This window comes from Andrographis paniculata, unplaced genomic scaffold (genome assembly GCF_009805555.1).
Source record: "Andrographis paniculata isolate CXL003 unplaced genomic scaffold, ASM980555v1 Contig53END, whole genome shotgun sequence".
Lineage (NCBI taxonomy): Eukaryota > Viridiplantae > Streptophyta > Magnoliopsida > Lamiales > Acanthaceae > Andrographis > Andrographis paniculata.
The window spans coordinates 2,839,862-2,856,311 of NW_026137588.1; the positions used below are offsets into that span (position 1 = coordinate 2,839,862).

At 36.2% G+C, this 16,450-nt stretch overlaps 1 protein-coding gene across 1 annotated transcript; it reads right to left on the minus strand.

Annotated features, from left to right (window-relative positions):
• Nucleotides 1-348: 348 nt before the first annotated feature.
• On the minus strand, nucleotides 349-10,869 carry LOC127255120 (formin-like protein 20). Its single transcript, XM_051280505.1, has 19 exons — nucleotides 10,152-10,869; nucleotides 8,891-9,597; nucleotides 8,599-8,820; nucleotides 8,248-8,527; nucleotides 6,255-8,154; nucleotides 5,854-5,983; nucleotides 4,794-4,865; nucleotides 3,740-3,838; nucleotides 3,596-3,637; nucleotides 2,843-2,923; nucleotides 2,722-2,772; nucleotides 2,562-2,643; nucleotides 2,285-2,379; nucleotides 2,035-2,106; nucleotides 1,841-1,957; nucleotides 1,584-1,652; nucleotides 1,431-1,497; nucleotides 880-1,352; nucleotides 349-799 (listed from the first exon to the last, which is right to left on the minus strand). The coding sequence occupies exons 1-18, from the start codon at nucleotides 10,222-10,224 to the stop codon at nucleotides 1,192-1,194; spliced, it is 4,320 nt and encodes a 1,439-aa protein (XP_051136462.1). The 5' UTR covers nucleotides 10,225-10,869; the 3' UTR covers nucleotides 349-799; nucleotides 880-1,191.
• Nucleotides 10,870-16,450: the final 5,581 nt, after the last annotated feature.

Genomic DNA, 16,450 nt, shown 5'->3' on the forward strand with positions numbered 1-16,450 from the left:
ACCTGTATTGAAAATCATTTTTCCTCCATCCATTTTATTTATATTAATTAAATAGTATATTATCGACAGATAACGATAGTATATTTATTTATTTTAAATAGTATATTCATTCTTCCTCATTTTAATTAAATAGTATCATTTATATATTTATTTTATAATTTTATATTATCGATAATTAAATATATTTATTATTATTATTATTATAAATATAGCCTTCGAGATAATAATAATAATAACAATAATAGTAACATATCTTTTTATATTTGTTTTAAAATTACCCACATGCTATTATTTTTTTAATGGTCCACAATTAATAATAGATAATTCATAATTTAGCAATTCTGGCATAAACAATAAAATAGCCTTTAACCAGTGCACTCTTACAAACATTCCTTATTCTACACATTAAATTAGGCAGGTGTGAAACCTTAGCTATAATACCGTCCAGGGGCATTTTTGTATTTTCCAACAGATTTTTCAGCTCAAATTCCAAATGCCTCTGATTTATTTATTTATGGCAACATTGCCAGAATTCAATGGTATGTAATCTCATCTAATCTAATAAATCTCGCTAAGTTCTAAAACTACATATATATATATATATATATATATAACTCGGCTGCATGAGAAGGTTTTGAATGCAAACCTGACTGCAGAACTGAACCGAATCCAACACATTGTTGCTGTCACAAAGAATCAGCATTCGTCAGTTTATATATATATATATAGGTTAGAGCTCTCTCTGTACATGCGCGCCCGCTACATTCTGACCGGCCTTTGGGTAGGGACCCGAGGAAAGCTGACATGGCAACGCATTTGCGACATTGTCAGACCGATGAGTATCACAAACCAGCATGTAATAATCCATCGAATACGTACCTTTGGATAGAAAATTCCTCTTCTTAAGCTACAACTCCCTCATTCAACAGCCTAGACACAACAAGGCCGCTTGCAGATCAGTGTAAGAAAATCCCGACTAGCCATAGCCACTTCTTGATTGCATTCGACCAAGGGATTTGTGTTTTGTAGGGCATTAAAAAGCGCCCCACCCTCGCTCCATTTGTAAGACTGTATAGTGCATAGATACTTCTCGAAAGCGAGGCCTCCCGGTTGGTCGGCGTCCATCAGTTCAAAGATCTTCATCCAAGACGGTGGGCGCCGTAAAGGGACTATGGATTTCTAGAGAAACATTCAGCTCCCACTTTTCAGGCCTTTCTTAGTCAGATTAATTCCCTTTGCGTTCTCCATTTCAGCCTCCTTTTGAGCTTTCTTTTTTTCCAGTTCGACCTGTTTACAATTCTCCTCGTGTGCTTTCCGGAACATCCTCACAAAATTCAAGAGGGTGACCGTAACTGCAGTAGATGAAAGATTTTGGATCGTGAAATGCAATCTTTTAAGTGTTTCAATGGAGAAATGTAGCCGCGTGTTACCTTGCTCAAATGGGCATCGAGCAGGATCTTCCCCAAAATATAGAGCAAGTGCATCTGCATTTCGCCCCTGCCGAAAAATAACCATGATCAAGATTTAATATTTAAAACAATAACAGTAATAATATGATACAACCAAAATTATTTGAAACTTACCGCCACAGAGTATAGATTAGTTACAGAGAGTACTTCAGTCTCGGCAACACTCAGGAATTCCTTCAATGTCTGCCACACACGACAGTTGTCCCCGGGTAAGAAAAAATATAACAAATGGAAACAAAAACACAAAGAAACGAGATAGTGAAAGTTTAATTCAATAACTGAAAAAATTTGCTAGAAGGAGTAATTCTGCATTGCTCATGTAATAAGTATGCACATAACTGAAATTCAAAATTCATTGGAAACAGGAATACCTTGCGAAATGTATCTGACACAGGACCATCATTTTCCGAAGCTGCCAATTCCTGCTTTACCTTTTCTAAACCTTTGATAATAGCTTGCATTTCTTCTGCCAAAGATTTTAATTGAATCTGGGGGGTGGGGTAGGGTGTTAATATTTATCGAAAGCTGAAACTATTCACCTAGCAGGGGATGTGTATTGACTGACCTTCGAGGCAGCTTCCAAGCTAACAAGATCGTTATGAAAGTCTAGAAGCTCTGGCGTCCTTGAGGCAAGCACCTGCCGAGCAGAAAAAAAAGGGCGGGAGTGGAAGTCAGCTTAAAAGGATTTAACTCATTCAGATTTCCAATATATTTTGCAATCTATGATTGCCCTGACTGGTGTACTACGAAGGGCGTAAGATGACCGGATTTATCTAGAGGCGAACCAAAAACAAATGAAAAGAGCGGCTCAATACCTTACAAAGATAGTGCATAAGTGTCATCTTGTTGTTGGTCGCACGTGTATCTATTAGCTTCAGAAGACTATCTAATTTGAATCCAACGGCAGAACCTGAATGTAAAACATTTTAACTTTAGATGCATCTTAGACTCAAGAAACATCAACGACCGCCATAACCAAAATCAAACTAAAATCTTTGGTAAATTTACAGCAAGAAATGTTACGATGTTAAAACAACAGTGGTGTTAAATAGAGTGCTTAGTGAATTAAGCTTGTTAAGGAATCCAAAGTACCTCTGGCAGTTCCTTGATTCAATGTATTTCCGAGGTATAAGATTTTCTTCATAATCTCTTTCAATTTGAAAGATCTTCGAACCTAATGCAATAATAGAGTTAATGTAATTGAGACAAGAACAAATATAACTAATCAATGATCGCAGAGCACTTGCTTTACCTCTTCACAAGCAGAATTTACAGTGTTCAGACTCTTCTTGAAATCCGACACCTGAGATAGACAAATATTTAGAAAACTAGAATAACAAAGGAATGTTTGGAAGTCATTACATTAAGCATACCTGGGAATTGAACTGAATCTTGAATAAGAAAACCCTTAATTTAGATTCAACACGAGGCACCTTCATCAGCTCCAGAAAAAACTAAGAGATCAAAAAAGCCATCCGTAACGGGTATTAAAAAGATGGGTAAAATGAAAGTATATTCCAAAAAGGGATAACAACATACAAACTTATTGCACATTCACCAAACATGATACCACCATTATCATTGACCACCATTATCATTGCCTCAGTACAGTGAAGTTTTCTTCAAATTCACTATACTAACTGATTGATGATATTCTTGCCTATGTTAGAAATGCCATTTCATAAGTACGATATTACTTTGAAATAGTTTTTTAGAAAAAGAGTGAACTTGTTGAGCTACTAGTTCTTCCTTTCCCTTTAGTAATTAACTTCTCAATTAACAATATTAACGTAATCATCACTAATCAGCATCAGCACAAGACACATAACACATATTTTGATCGTAATGCTAAGTATAGATAAGTACACTAAGTGATGCATACCTTAGGAGTTAAATTAGTAGGCATTTCTTTCAAGTACAAAAAAATCATAAAACAGAATCAATACACAATACGTATATCATGGCTCTAATACTACGTTAAGAAGAGAATCCGGGTTTCCAACTTAAAACTAACGGGTATTAAGTGGAGTAGCCCTTCACCCTTATATACAAGAGGGAATTCCCACAATTGTTCTATGTGGGACAACAATATTTAACAGATAATAGTGTTAGCATTGTTAACAAACCTGTTCACACTTTCCCAAGTTATCCTTGTCACCAGTGTAGCCCTAGAAGATTACAAGAAAAATTAATTAGAAGAAACTGATGGCTCAATTGTTTCATAGGAAAAAATGAAAATTGTAATATTCAGAACCTATATAAAGGTTCACCTTGAGAAGCTCCATCTCTTCCTTGGTTGGGCAAAACTTAATGAGGTTTTCCACCTGGTCAGCATCCAAAATTGATTCATCCATTGCAAGTGCTGCTGCCTGTCAAGTGAACCATCCTTAATGTTACGGAATACAAGAATCAGAATAATTTATAAGACAGATCCATCATATTTAAGGGCACCACCTTCTCAGTCTTACACAAACAAGTTTACAACATAGCTCAATTTCAAATCTGAGAATTGCTATTTAAGCCTTGAAACCCTTCAATAAGAAATGGTAAGTGTTTTTTTTTTCTACAGTAAATACATTTCATTAAAGGAAACACAATAAAATAGATGAGAATACTTTGCATGCATACGTCTGCTTTAATTATGCATGTCAAAAACATGTTAAGGATAAAAAAAAACTCTTAGTATAAATGTGCAGCAGGGAATTTTTCTATCATTTGCTTTAACTTTACTTCAAAATTGAAAAAAGCAATCAAGAATCTCAATGTATTGAGAATTCTATCTCTTCCCAGGCTTGATTGCAACTTCTAGTTAACCTATATTCAAACAATTTGCTTCACTTTTTTAATCTAATAAGATTTGCTATGAACTTAAAGTCATCTATCATAGAGTTATTTGGGCAATTATTTTCACCACTTCACAGTTACAATAAAAGTATCACATATGCATTAGATTAGAAACAATCTGATACTATATTAGTATAAGCACATATACATTGAGAGAAGCCTTCTTCTCTAAGTTCTACCAAATCTCTTACTTTCCGGAACTTTATTGGATGAACAATTATTCTTGCTCATATAATCTCAGTGTTTCATATAAGTATGAGCAACATGCATTCATCACTTTATTTGAAACTTTGTTGATTCAAAAATCTACATGGCAATCTTAAAGAGCAAACTGCAAGTACCAATTAAATAACATAGACTTCAGATAACTGATAATCCTATACCATAGACTATATCGCCGAAAAATAAACTCTAGCATTCTACAGCAGAGAACAAGAAACTGAATGGCTCAACATTAAATAAGCAAGAACCTCAACTCACCACCATATCAGCGAGTGGCATTTTGACTTTTGTGAGCATAATTTCAGTGTTGTTGGCCCTCCTTAGATCAATCTACAAAAATGGTGGTTCAAATGAGAAACAAGAAAGAAAAAATTGATTATGACTTAACCCCTGACATCTAATATCGAGACAATCCTGCAGCTCAATCTATCCAGAAACTCTAGCAAATACAGCCCAGAAGAAAAAAGGAGTACATATGGAGATTGCACAGAAGAAAAAAACTTAGAGCATACATGACCAGCATGTTATAAAATATTAACAATCTGCTGACATTCTAAGTTGAAACAATCTCACAGGTGATGAATAACATCAAAATAGGCTTTTTCTGAAGAAATATAAGTACCAAGTAACTAGGATGAGCTGGGAAGAATTTCCAAATAATGAGTAGGTATACATACAGGTATACTGATGCTGCTTTAATCTTCCTAATGAAGAAATATAATTAGAAAGAATATACGGCAGGTATTAAATACATGAGGCCATATTATAACGTTTATTTTCATTAAAGAGAACAAGAAAATTCTTCCAAATGTCTCTCTTACAGAATAAAATTAAAAAAATGTCAGCAACAAAGCTATTCTGCGTCACCTATATATCTATCATATCTATAAAGTGTTGTTGCTCATTTTTTATCAACTAAGCAGCTTCTCAATATGACTTCCATATAGGCATATTTGTTATTCCAGGCAGGGATATAAAGCGCCATGATAGCAATGACTTTCACTGCCATCCTTTTCTATATGGCCATCAATCTCGTAAGAATGAACTGTCAAGATCCACTTGCATTCCAGTGCAATAATTGTGATAACACAATTCATAGGATTTTACAAATATCAATACTCAGGAGATAGTTCACACATTTTAAGATCTCAAGGTTTTCTATCATTAACCAAAAACATTATAAAGAACTGTTGCAATCGCAAATAAAGCTAACAACTCAACATATTCTATATTGTATCAACTCCTTATTAAATTATTACCAATTCCCCTATAAAGCGCACCCATAACAGAAATGGTTATTGGATTCAGACAACAGTACCAGATGGACTCTGTCAGGCTTAGAACCAGTAGACTTTCGGCGCCCTTCAGATTTGCCACCTGCACCATCTGACTTTGGGACAGTGGCAGAGAAGAGAGACTCAAGTTCTGATACATCAAATTCTGGTGCCCTGTATTTAAAAGAAATGACAACTAGTGTAAGATACAGCAATATATATCTATATAGAGAGAGAGAACCAAATAGTCATTTACAGGGATAGAATCAAAATATATAGTTCAAAAAAGTAGAGATGTTCATGCAAATTGCGTAATGCAGTGTAATGCCATAGTTCTCATTCCTTTCTACTTAGACGTGAAAGAAGGGCTCAAATCAATAAATAACAATAAGGTATGAGCTAACATAAACCAAAAAAAGTAAAAAGAGTAAAGAAAGGGAAATACATTTGTGGCTCCCCAAATCTCTGTAATTCTTCCCACAAGCTTCCTTGTAATACTCTTGTCACCTTGCTCCAATGAAGTGGCTTTAAAGTAGGTCTCCTAGGGGCTGTGCCAGCTGACATCCCAGGACGCAAAAGCCCTCGTCCCCTACCAGATGACAATCCTCTATTCTCCATTGATGGAACCTTTCCACCGAGTGGAGGTGGCGGAGGTCCACTCCCTGGTGGTCTTGGAGGTCCAGGGGGTGGGGGTACAGGAGGACCAGATGCACGACCTCCAGGAGGAGGTGGGGGTGCAGGAAGGCCAGGTGTACGACCTCCAGGGGGAGGTGGGGGTGCAGGAGGGCCAGGGGGACGACCTCCGGGTGGAGGTGGAGGTGGAGGAGGACCAGGTAAATGACCTCCAGGAGGAGGTGGGGGCGGAGGAGGGCCTGGTGCACGGCCTCCAGGGGGAGGTGGGGGTGGAGGAGGGCCAGGTGTACGACCTCCAGGGGGAGGCGGGGGTGGAGGAGGGCCTGGTATACGACCTCCGGGAGGAGGTGGGGGTGGAGGAGGGCCTGGTATACGACCTCCGGGAGGAGGAGGGGGTGGAGGAGGGCCAGGTATATGACCTCCAAGAGAAGGTGATAGAAGAGGTGCCAATCCACCATGCATTGGGGGAGGAGGAGGTGGAGGTGGTGTTGAACCTCCTCGTACCGGAGCTGGTGGGGGAGGAGGTGGTGGAGGTGGTGCTAAACCCCCACGCATCGGAGGTGGTGGAGGGGGTGCCCCATGTGAAGGCGGCGGAGGTGGTGGTGGTGGTGGAGGTGGAGCACCAAATGCAGTAAGTGTTACACTTCCATGCATTGGAGGAGGAGGTGGAGGTGGAGGAGGTGGTGTAGGACGTGGGAATGTTTGTGAAGAGAAAGAAGCTACATGTAAAGAAGGTGGTGGAGGAGGAGGTGGAGGTGGTGCCGGTGCCCCTATACGAGGAGGTGGAGGGGGAGGTGGCGGTGGCGGTGGAGGCAAATGTGCAACATAGTTGGAGGGTGGAAGAGGAGGTGGAGGTGGCGGCGGAGGTGGAGGTGTAAAAACTCTACCAATAGTTTGTGTACTAAGAGAGAAAGGAGGAGGAGGAGGAGGAGGAGGAGGAGGCGGAGGGGGAGGGGTAGGGATAGTTTCTTGTAAAGTTGACCATGAGCTTGTATTTGTATATGGAAATGATGTAGGGGGAGGAGAATATGAAGGAAGTGGAGGTGGAGGAGGAGGTGGAGGTGGGGGCGGCTTGCTAATCAATGGCCCATATGAAAGAGGTGGAGGAGGGGGAGGAGGAGGTGGTGGTGGCAGCGGCGGTTGAGCAGAGGAAGCTAAAGGGGATGGGGATAATGAAGAGTTATCTAAGACATCATTTTCTAATTCAGGAGTAGAAGGCAGCCTAGGGGACACAACCTCTTTAACTTGAGATAATCCTACTGATGTCGAACCCGATCCACTCTTTGGGCGCCCTGATGCCGAACTTCTCCTGGATGTAGTCATTTCCGAAGATGTCGGACCAGATTTTCCCCCAGGAGAGGCATCTTTCGCAACAGCTAATGCTGCAGGAGCACTGTTATATCTCGATGGCGGATAATAAACATGCATCGAATCAGTGTAAGAACCTTTATTCGACGGAATCCACCTTGACACAGCAGTTGGCTTAGCCACCCGCACTCCCTGCGGCTCTTGCTGCTTAGATTTCTTGTTTGTACCAACTCCATCTGAAGCAGTCTTCAAACCAGAACCTGCCTGCTTTTTCGACCCTGTTGTAGACCCCTTATCCGATTTCAGCTTATTGTTATTACCATTATTATCGGCGCCATATTTCTGCTGTTGAACCTGCCTATCGATATCCTTTGCTGGAGGTACTTCTTCATTTTGCTTGCTACCTGAATTTGAAGAACTTTCAGAATTACTATCCACATCGAAAATCAGAAGCCTCGGCTCAAGTTCAGTATTCATATTGGGAAGTACATTATTACCCGGGTGCATCTTGCCATCATGTCCGTTGATCCCCTCTTCGGAAGAACAATCTTCAAATGTATGATGATCCAAATCATCTTTCAAGAATTCTTTATGATTTGCATGATTACTGCCTTTTTCCTCATCATTAGACTGAACTATATCGCTAGCATTGCTGAATATCTCTTCTGCCTCGTAAAATTCCTCCGGAGAGGCATTTTCTGCTTCGTTGTCATCTTCACTTGCTGCTTCTTCCGAGCTTGCAATCGAATGCACAGAGTCCGTGTCTAAAAAGAGCACCTGATATAGAAAAAATATTCACTCCTTTCTCAGATATCGAGTAACATAATACAGCATGACAAAAAACTTACCTCGGCTTTAAATTCTTTCGAGAATTGGTCCTTGGCGTCCCAAAGAACATCAACATCATCGCGTGTTAGCAACAGAACATTTGACCTAACGAATGCCGTATGGAACATAACTCTAAAAATCATCTCTTCCCGCACTAGATCATCCTCCAAATGTATGCACTCGAGAACAATATCTCCTTGGACGTGGTAACGGAGATTGATTTTAACAAGTTCACACTCTTCCTGCAGAAACACATTTAGTAACAATATTTGCACTTCACAATCACATGTATCTGAATAATTGTAGAATTACCGATCGATAGAGACGAATACGCTTTTTCAGCTTAGATGATGAAAACAAAAGCTTAGAATTTCTAGTGGATGTCTTCAAAGAAGGATCCTGACCATACACGCGAACCACCGGCCGACATCCTCTCCCGCCATTGTACATTGGAAGGTTTCTAAGAATAACACAATCCAAAGCCAGAGGAGTATCTGACGGCGGCCAATCTGAACCAAAATTTCTTCTCGAAACATACTGAAGGTATCTGAGCTGAGACGGTTGAGGATTCAACGGAGACAAAAGATGAAGAAGCTCCCGAGGTGCTTGCTTGTACACCATTTCAAGAGTTTTCTGCTCCCCCGTGTACTGTTTTCGGTACAGAAGAAGACCAGCAAGCATGAAAGCCAGCACAGGCCACCCTCCCCTTTCGCAGTGCATCAAAACAACATTTTGCTGGCCCTCGAGCGACAACCAGCTCTCACTGGACCTAAGGAAGTGGTGGACCATCTCCAATGGTAACAGCGGACACCCTTCATACTGCCGAGGGTAATCCATTACTGTCATATCATACTGTGACAAAACGTCCGATAACTTGCTCCTTCGATCGCCTTCTTTGAAATTGAAAACCATGAAAGCAGCTTCAGGGTAGTGATCCTGTAGCTGAGCCACAATCCCATTCATGTATGTTCTGTACTCATCTTCATTGAGCACATCGGTTGAGAAGCAGCAGTCGAACACTGTATTCAGCAAAAATCGAATACTATCAAAATTCTAGAATTCAACAGAGATGTTGTTAATGTTACACATAGCTTTTTGTAGCATGAAAAACAGACTACACTATCTTCCCGAGATGCGAAATAGGAATTTCAAATCAGAGGTAAAACATTGAAAGAAATAATCATGTAACTCGTAAGTGTGGCAATCTTAATCTTGTCCAACTTCGCACAATCCCCTCAAGGTCTTAATTATCTTCATTCCTTAAAACATTTTTGCTTACCAACAGCCCCTCATAAGCTCTAAATTAGTAAAATTCACAAACAACTCATCATCCAATGAACAAGAATCTCATTAATTGAAATGAACATAGGCAGTCAGAAAATCTATAGCAATCATATTGTTCTCAAATTTCAACACATTTCGCTCACATCCAAGCAAACTCCATTCATCATTTCCAAACCCTCACAACAAAGACCACCAGCTGACGAACTCTAGCCCAAATCCAGTTTGAAGTTTGAAGCAGCATTCAAAAGTAAACCCTAAATATTTTGTAAAAACAGCTGGAAATGCGTACCGTAGACCCTCTCGGAGATCTCGAGCAGCCGATCCGGCGGCTTCCTGTAGAAGAATCTTCTAAACAGCGCCATCTACCAAACTGGATTCAACCTCCCCAATTCAATCTTCCAAGATACGCCAAAATTTTAACAGATCTTCAACGCTCACCACTTACCGCCGCAATGCGATCCCAAAATCGAACAAATCCGATCGAAATTGGAACCGCAAGTCAGCGGTGAATCAACCCTAGCAGCAGAGGGCTTTGACCCGCAGAAATCCAACAGTAAATTAAGTCGTTAATTCCCAAAGTGATCGGAAACCATCATTTGAGATCTGCCGGCAAGAAAACCGTTCGAGTCCTTCCGAAACGTCGTATTCCGGCGATCGACAAAGTCGGACAACGAATGTGTAGGTTTTGAGTAGTTGGTGGAGCTGTAGCAGCTCCGGCGAGTCTGGTAATCGGGATCTGGATTGGTTGTGGCGGGGTTTAGTTAGTACGCCCTGCTTGGTTTGCAGAGGTACAAGTGGGATGATGGTGCCAGGTGTTGGTCGGATTCGTTTTCTCTTTCCGGATTCGGTCATGAGTCAGTGTGCGGTGGGCACATCTTGTTCATCCATCCATCCATCCAAGAATTGGTTCGATGATGATTCAGGCAGGCCCTGGAATGAGGAATCGGGTTTGCTTTGATAATCAGATGTCGGGTTTTGATAATGATGATGATGATGGTGATGATTTTAGCTTTTTGTTTACCAATTGATGAATAATGTAGTCGACTGATTCTGACTTGACGACTGGATATGATAAATGTTTTCTTTTTTTTTTCTGAAAAATAAAATAAAATTAATTATTTAAAATTTTATATTTTATTTGTGTTTGATTTTTGAAATTTTTATTTTTAAAAATTTCAAAAATCAAACACATCAAAGTTTAGGGTTAGTTTAGGGTGTATTTTGATGTGTTTTATAAGTGTTTTTATTTGAATTTTAAATTAAAATTATCAATGTTTAATACGTAAATTTTTAATAAAAATATATTATTAAAAATTAATTTCAAACTAAAACTTTGCTTAGAAATTTCATCATAGTTTTATCATTTTATATTTTTAAAATTGTTGATGTATTTTTTCAACAAAAATAAAGTAAAATTCAAAGATATAGAAAATATCCTTAAACTTGATTAATTAGTGCCTGAGATTAGGAATCTCTAAACACTGTATGGTACAGAAAATAAACTGAAAAATAAAAGACTGAAATTTAAAGTGGTGATCCCCAAATCTGACTTTGTTTTGTTGAAGTTGATTGAAGATGCCTTGCCAAATGATGATCCAAACCCTTAAATATTCTCTGGGAAATTGTACTGAAAACCGTCGCCCGAACGGTTACAACGTCTCCTTCCCAACCGTCTTCCAACCCTTCTCCTGCTGACACGTGTCCTCAACGGACCACAAATTATCACTATATTTCACTCTTTGAGCCGACCACAGATCTTCCGCCCTTTTGGCCCGACTGCCAATCTACGACCGACTTGCAAACCATCTGACTGGTTGGTCCAGCCGCAGAATCCCGACTTGAGGACCTCTCGACCTGTCCGACCTGAGGACCTCCCGACCTGTCCGACCTGAGGACCTTCCGTCCTAAGGACTTTTCGACTTGCGGACTTTCCGACCTGAGGACCTCCCGACCTGCGGACTTCCCGTCCTGATGACTTTCCGTCTTGAGGGCCTCCCGACCTGAAAACCTTCCGACCTGAGGTCTTTCCGTCTCGAGGACTTTCCGTCCCGAGGACTTTCCGTCTTAAGGGCCTCCCGACCTGAAAACCTTCCGACCTGAGGTCTTTCCGTCTCGAGGACTTTCCGTCCCGAGGACTTTCCGTCTTAAGGGCCTCCCGACCTGAAAACCTTCCGACCTGAGGTCTTTCCGCCCTGAGGACTTTCCGTCTTGAGGACCTCCCGACCTGAAGACCTTCCGACCTGCGGTCTTTCCGTCTCGAGGACTTTCCGTCCCGAGGACTTTCCGTCTTGAGGGCCTCCCGACCTGAAAACCTTCCGACCTGAGGTCTTTCCGTCCTGAGGACTTTCCGTCCCGAGGACTTTCCTTAGAAATAAACCTATTTTCCTTGATTTCCTCACGGTGTCCTTCAGCCAGTTCAATCAACTCTATTGCCAGGCCCATTTTTCTTTTACTTTGGGCTTTTTAACCTAATTCTAAATTTCATGCGTAACAAAAATATTAAATTAAATACTTATTTTTTTATTTATTATATTATAATAAAATTTATTTACATTTAAAAATTACATTACTATATATTTATATCATATTAAGTATTTATTGTCAATTCCCAATTTTACTATTTAAAACTAAAATCACATAAATAAACACAATTTAAATAAATCTTATGTAATTTGGTATATTTTAGAATAGCAAAAATTTTAAATTACAGAATTTATTCCTTTATAATTTTAAATTAAAATAAACCTATTGATTTTGCAAAAGATTTCTAACAAAAATATATTATTTTTTTATAAAATATTATTTTTAAAAAAAATTCAAATCAACATATTATTTCAAAATTATACCATAGAATATAAATAGATATTAATATCAAAACAAGCATTAATGTTTTTAAAAATTAATTATATAATATAATATTATACTAATATCTATTTATTTATATTATATAAAATAATTATTTTAATTCAAATTTTTAATATTTAAAACTTACAACCAGAATTGAATTGAATGATAATTAAATATAGGGTATATCCCTTCATGTTTATGTTTTTTTAGTAAGTATATTTTTTTTTATATTAGATATGAAAAATTAAATTAATAATATAAAAATAATATTTTTATATTAAATTATTAATTTTTTTAACTATCAATGATATATTTATTTAAGTTGGACACAAGTTTTAATTAATATTAGAGTATTATGTTAATTGATTGTAATATAAGGGGAAAGAGTAAAAACTATATGATAGTCAATTAGATGAAACATAAATTTTGATAAATTAAATATATAAATAGTTATGACCTTTTTGTAAATAAAAGTGATATTTAAAGATATTTAATTAAAAAACATGCTATAAAAGAAAAGTATGTATTTATCGTAGAAAAATAAAAAAGAAAAAAAAAGACATAAATTTAATGAACAGATTAAGTATATATTTCATAAGTTTATATATATTTAGTATGTTAACTTACATTTTTCAATGAAATAATGGTCATAAATATTATTAAAAAATAACAAGTGTATATAAACATTAATATAATATATATCCAATAACGGAACTAGCTTTCTGACTTTGGGGTAAAAAAATTTTATGTTATTTTTATTTTTTTATTATTCGATTTCAGTTTTATTTGAACCGATAATTTTGCTTACTTATGCGTGAAAAAAAATTATAAGAACCTACTCACCAGTTTACTACCATTAATACAACTTCATTTTCTATCTTTTATTCATTTTTTTTTTTACAATATAGTAAAATTATGAAGAAAAAATAAATAAATAAATGAAAAGAAAAAAATATAGAAAAGGAAAAAAATATATGGTAATATTGTAATAACATTGAGAATATAAAATTATATTTTTTATATTAAATATTTATAATTAAAATTATTATATAATATTATAAATTAAAATAATGAATTTAGGGATAAAATAGAATAAAAATTTTGAATCAGTAGGGAAAAATTACATAATTAGATTAAAATAAAATTATTTTTACTTAAAAAAAATAATAAAAAATAAAAAATTGGAGGGGCAGTTGCCTCAGGACCTTTGTCTCTGTATATATCATTCACTGATACAAAATCAATTATTCAATACAAAATATTATTTTTTATAGTATCAACACAGTTTTTTTCCTACCACAGTTAGTTTAATTAATTAATTAATCATATTTAAATTTTGATTATTTTTTAATTATCTTATATAATTAAACTAACTTTAAATTGTGGCTCACTTTTCTTCCATTAAGTCTATCACATTCAAAATATACGTGAGAAGTGGCAGAAAAATCGTGATTGACGGTTTCTCCTTTTTTTTATTATTATAAATACTCTCACATACGGGTTACTAAACATACTCTCAAAATTAGAATACACCATCGCTATTTGAAAGCAAGGGTTTGGCAACGCCATCATAGGGTTCCAGGATCCAACACCTTCTTCTCACGGTTCCAATCTACTGTTCTTGAAGGAGAAGATGTCAAGAATAAATTTAATTTTGAGCAATGGCTGGAGGTTTGTTTAAATTTCGCTACCCGCTTCCGCTAACATATTTGATTAGATGTTTATTTTCTAACATTTCATATAAGAGCTATTTTGCCTCTGCCTTGCTTTGAATTTTCTTCTCACCAAATTCTTGATCAAGATTCGCTTTAATTTCTTATTTGAAAATAATTTGGTTTTTTTTTATTTACAACAATTGCTTTGCGATATTTTCTTGATCAAGATCCGATCCTGCGGTTTGAGAAATTTTCAGTCTGTTTTTAAGGAAAATTTTGAATTTTATTTTGAAATTAATTTATACAAAATATTAAAATTCTGAATTTTCCTTGTGTTTTGATGGAGTGTTCAGATTCTTGTGTAATATCTTATGAGCGCTTCATATCTGTATCAACTTGTATGCACAATTAATTACCTTGAGGAAGTCTTTCCGTATTGAGTATTGAGATATTTTATTTATCAATGGATCTGAATTACATTGGTGTGAATTTTCATTATTGCTTGTCGATTTGTCGTAACCGACTTCCACTGCGTTTGCAGTAATTGAACTCATTGTTGCTTTATTTGTGCGCCTCTTTTTCTTGAAAGAAAGTACTTTCTGAATTCGAAACCAAATTAAGATGCATGAATTGACATATTTGCAATGAACGTTGCCCAAGATTCAATCTGTTTTGTCTTTAATGACTGATCTTAATCCACTTATTGGGATAGCAACGAGAATAAAATATATATGGATTCTAATGAGATAAGACATGCATATGTTTGGTTATAGCTAATTTGGTCATAACTATTGTCTATTTGACTGTCTGTGCACTTTTGATTATGCGTAACTATTCTTGAAATCAGATTAAGATGTGAGATGCTGCTATTCATTCATTATCATAATTTCTTGAAATATTTTATGGAATTAGAATTATTCTCATATATTTTAGAGATAATTTGCTTCCGTGGCAATTTTTATTTAAATTGAATACATATGATTAAATTGATTTTTTAAGTGTAGAATCATATGTGCGTGCATAAGAATGTAATCATGTCCGTACAATTTGGGTGTTTGTTCATTTATTTATTCATATATTTTGTGTAAATCAATTGATCAAACATGCATCCATATTCGTAAGTGTGCTATTGGAATTGGAATTGCACATGTATATGCGGCAGCTGTTAGTTTAGTTTATTCATTTAATTTTGGTCAAAATAATTTTGCAATTTGGCAATATATAATTGTGAATATTTATATGCAATTATGACCATGCATCTGCAATTTATGGGATCAGTTTATGAAATCATGCGGATCCATTTATTTGATATTTGTATCAATATGGTGTTCTAATTTAATCAGTTTGATTTATAAACATAATTTTGAATTCATTCTGATCCGTTTGATGATCTAGTTAAATTAGAGACAAAGTAGCATATGTTTTCGACATTATGCATTTATGCAAATTCGACTATAAATATTCATTATATTAAATTTATAGTCTCTTTGGGTGACATATTTTTGCCTGTGTGATTCCGCTGCATTTAGTATTTTTGGACTGTTTGATTATTTTGATGAGTCCATAAATTAATTGTTGTTGTTATAGTTTTAATATGTATTGGACATACATATATGATGTATTTTAACGTGAATTTAATTAGCAATGAATAATATAATATATTTTATGAATTGGTTGAAACAGTAATGTTGCCAAAGCAGCCTCTGTTGTGTAGATCGGTTTATTTTATATGTTAGAAGGTTGTGTATGTAATTTATAAAGCTGTTGATTGACCCAAAGGCAAGTCAACGATTAAGTAGTTACATGCATGTTTAATGACATTGAATGTAGTGATAATAATTTGGTTATTTGTGTGTGAACAATAGATTTGTTCAAAGATGGAGTATTGTTCGACACACTACTTTATTGTCAACTTTCGATTGTCAAAACAAATTTATCATTGGCGAGTCAATAATTTGTCCAAAAACAATTGCTGATTTTGCTTGATAACTTGTAATAAGATTGCTAATTTATTTTATAAATTCACATACAGAGCACTCAATAGCTTATAGAGATGTGCACTTAAGTTTATACATTCATGATGTTT

Excerpts from the sequence above, each read along its gene's own strand:
- LOC127255120 (XM_051280505.1), bottom strand. The coding sequence starts at position 10,224 with ATGGCGCTGTTTAGAAGATTCTTCTACAGGAAGCCGCCGGATCGGCTG. Across the intron at positions 2,380-2,561 it reads GAATCAAGGAACTGCCAGAG|GTTCTGCCGTTGGATTCAAA; the intron begins GTACTTTGGATT and ends TTTTACATTCAG. Across the intron at positions 1,498-1,583 it reads CTAATCTATACTCTGTGGCG|GGGCGAAATGCAGATGCACT; the intron begins GTAAGTTTCAAA and ends ATTTTTCGGCAG.